This window comes from Monopterus albus, unplaced genomic scaffold, assembly GCF_001952655.1.
Source record: "Monopterus albus unplaced genomic scaffold, M_albus_1.0 scaffold76.1, whole genome shotgun sequence".
Taxonomy (NCBI): Eukaryota; Metazoa; Chordata; class Actinopteri; order Synbranchiformes; family Synbranchidae; genus Monopterus; species Monopterus albus.
Window position 1 is genome coordinate 113,729 of NW_018127956.1, and position 2,147 is coordinate 115,875.

General features: G+C 40.1%; 1 protein-coding gene across 1 annotated transcript in view; it reads right to left on the bottom strand.

The window, feature by feature from the left end:
- The window catches only part of LOC109963622 (transient receptor potential cation channel subfamily M member 4-like), a 25,877-nt gene that overhangs the window by 12,013 nt on the left and 11,717 nt on the right, over positions 1-2,147 (bottom strand). The window contains exons 18-21 of the mRNA XM_020606303.1: positions 1,533-1,582; positions 1,154-1,392; positions 852-967; positions 382-526 (exon numbers count right to left, since the gene is read on the bottom strand). Coding sequence (XP_020461959.1) covers positions 382-526; positions 852-967; positions 1,154-1,392; positions 1,533-1,582 — 550 coding nt within the window. The remainder of the gene's footprint in view (positions 1-381; positions 527-851; positions 968-1,153; positions 1,393-1,532; positions 1,583-2,147) is intronic.

Below are 2,147 nucleotides of genomic sequence, written 5' to 3' on the forward strand. Positions count from 1 at the left end.
CTATGCAACAAATGTGGAAAAACATCCAGTACAAGCTGCAGAACAATACAGTTGCCTTACACTGGTTTGAAAGTGTAATAACATTTTTCCCTTTTACAAGACAATTTATCATGTGCACACAAATGCTTATACCATCCATTTCTTCCACCGGGATCTGTCCATAGATGTGCAAGTATGGCCTGTAAAAAACCCGGCGCAAGATGCGGTCTAGGCGAGGGTCATAGGGGTAAAGCAAAGCCTGATTGGCTACTCCATAAGCCACTCGCCCCACCCCCCGGAAGAAAGAAGACATCTTTCATCTGAACAGGAGAAACCAGTTACCTTGTTATTACAATGCAAACGTCCTGCAATATAATATTGGTATAACTGCCAACTTGTGATAATGTTTCTCACCATCTTGCCAACAATTATGATTTTTGGTCCCAACTGTTTGTGAATGGCAAAGATGTGAATGAGACGGAGGGTGAAGACCATGAAATCCACACACAGGACATCCCGACCAAATCCATATGACAAGTCAAACATCCTAAAACACATGAAGCAAAAATAGTGTAGTAACAGCACCACACAGTGGTCAACGTGTAAAATGCACTTAAAGGATTCTAATGGAATTTGATTCAGGACAGAATTGACATGAGGATTTATGGTACAGTTAAGACTTTTTTAGAACTATTATAATGTTGTCAGAGTTGTGTCTCTGTATATTTTTCTTTTGAAACTTTTCAACCTCTGCTTTCTCTGTCAAAACAAGCCAAAACCACTGAGAACAAAATGAAACACTGTGAAATGCTTGACATAATCTTTATTAAATGATACTGCAGATTGTCTTTGTGTCTAATTGTTGTCTGTACCTGCAGATCAGTCCTGTGATGAACAGCGTGATGGCAATGACATCAAACTTGTTCCACACGTCTTGAATGTACACTCTGATACTCTGACGCCAAGTCATCATCCCCCCAAAGAAGGCCTTGAAGATGAAAATATCAAACCACTGATTTAATGAGATCAATTCAAAACGATGCTGGGTCATACATTAGGCTGTTTAATTAGCACTGTAAACTGTACACTGATTTCTATCCTTAACATTGCATTTAATAAGTGAAGTACATGCAGTAAACATCGAATATCAATAAAGATGCCTCTCTGTACTCACCTCTCGGATCTCTTCACACACTATGGTGAATACCCAGAAGTACAGCACAAACTCAGTGCTGGACGGACCAGAAGGTGGAGGGGGTGTGAAGTCCACTAACAGCACATAGGCAAAAAGCAGGAGGAAGAGGAAGAACATCAAGACGTTGCCCAGAAATGAGGTGACTGGTGCAACCCAGAACTGGCGCCATCTTGATATTATGAAGGGGCGCTTTGTTGGTCTGTGAGTACGAGGTATGCCTGTAAGTAAGGTTATTGGACATGGATTAGTAGATAATCATAGGCACAACAACTGCTGAAATGTATCCAGTCAGTCTTTCCTCCCCTCTGTTGATCAAAAGGAAAAACGTTTCAAAGATATGACTTTGAGGAGGACTCACCTTTGATGGCTTCTGTCCTGGGAGTGCTTATTTCTTGTCCATCGACTTCACTGATACAACACAATTATAATGAATCAGCACGTTACAACAAAAACAAAGCAATAAGTCCCATTTAAAAGTGTAAAACCATAAACAAAATTTCATTTTAACAAATCCATTAGGAATATTGAAGCTGATAAAACTGCACTGCAAAACTCCCATTGTTTCCATATACAGTATGCTCCCATATGCCAGAATCATTCCTTCAGACCTGGGCAATTCGATGGGGTGTTTGCAATCTTGAGAATGAAAGGCATCAGTACTTTATCAGATCTAAATATGAATGGGCATTTTTCATAAGTTGCTCAACTACATAATAAATCAACCTTCCACATTCACATTTTTTTTCCCAATATTTGCAAATTAGATACTATGTTAAGGATGAAAACCTGTTGCTTGCTCCAGGTTCCAAGTGCCTAGCGTCAAAATTGGTATACTGAGCCTGGGCCTGGGACTTGAATTCAGACATGTCACCGGAGTTCTGGGAAGAAGCGATGTCTCAGCTGCATCGCTGTTCTGTAAACACGCGTCACAGACTGATTCAGTACAAAGTGATCCATAGACTATATTACTCAA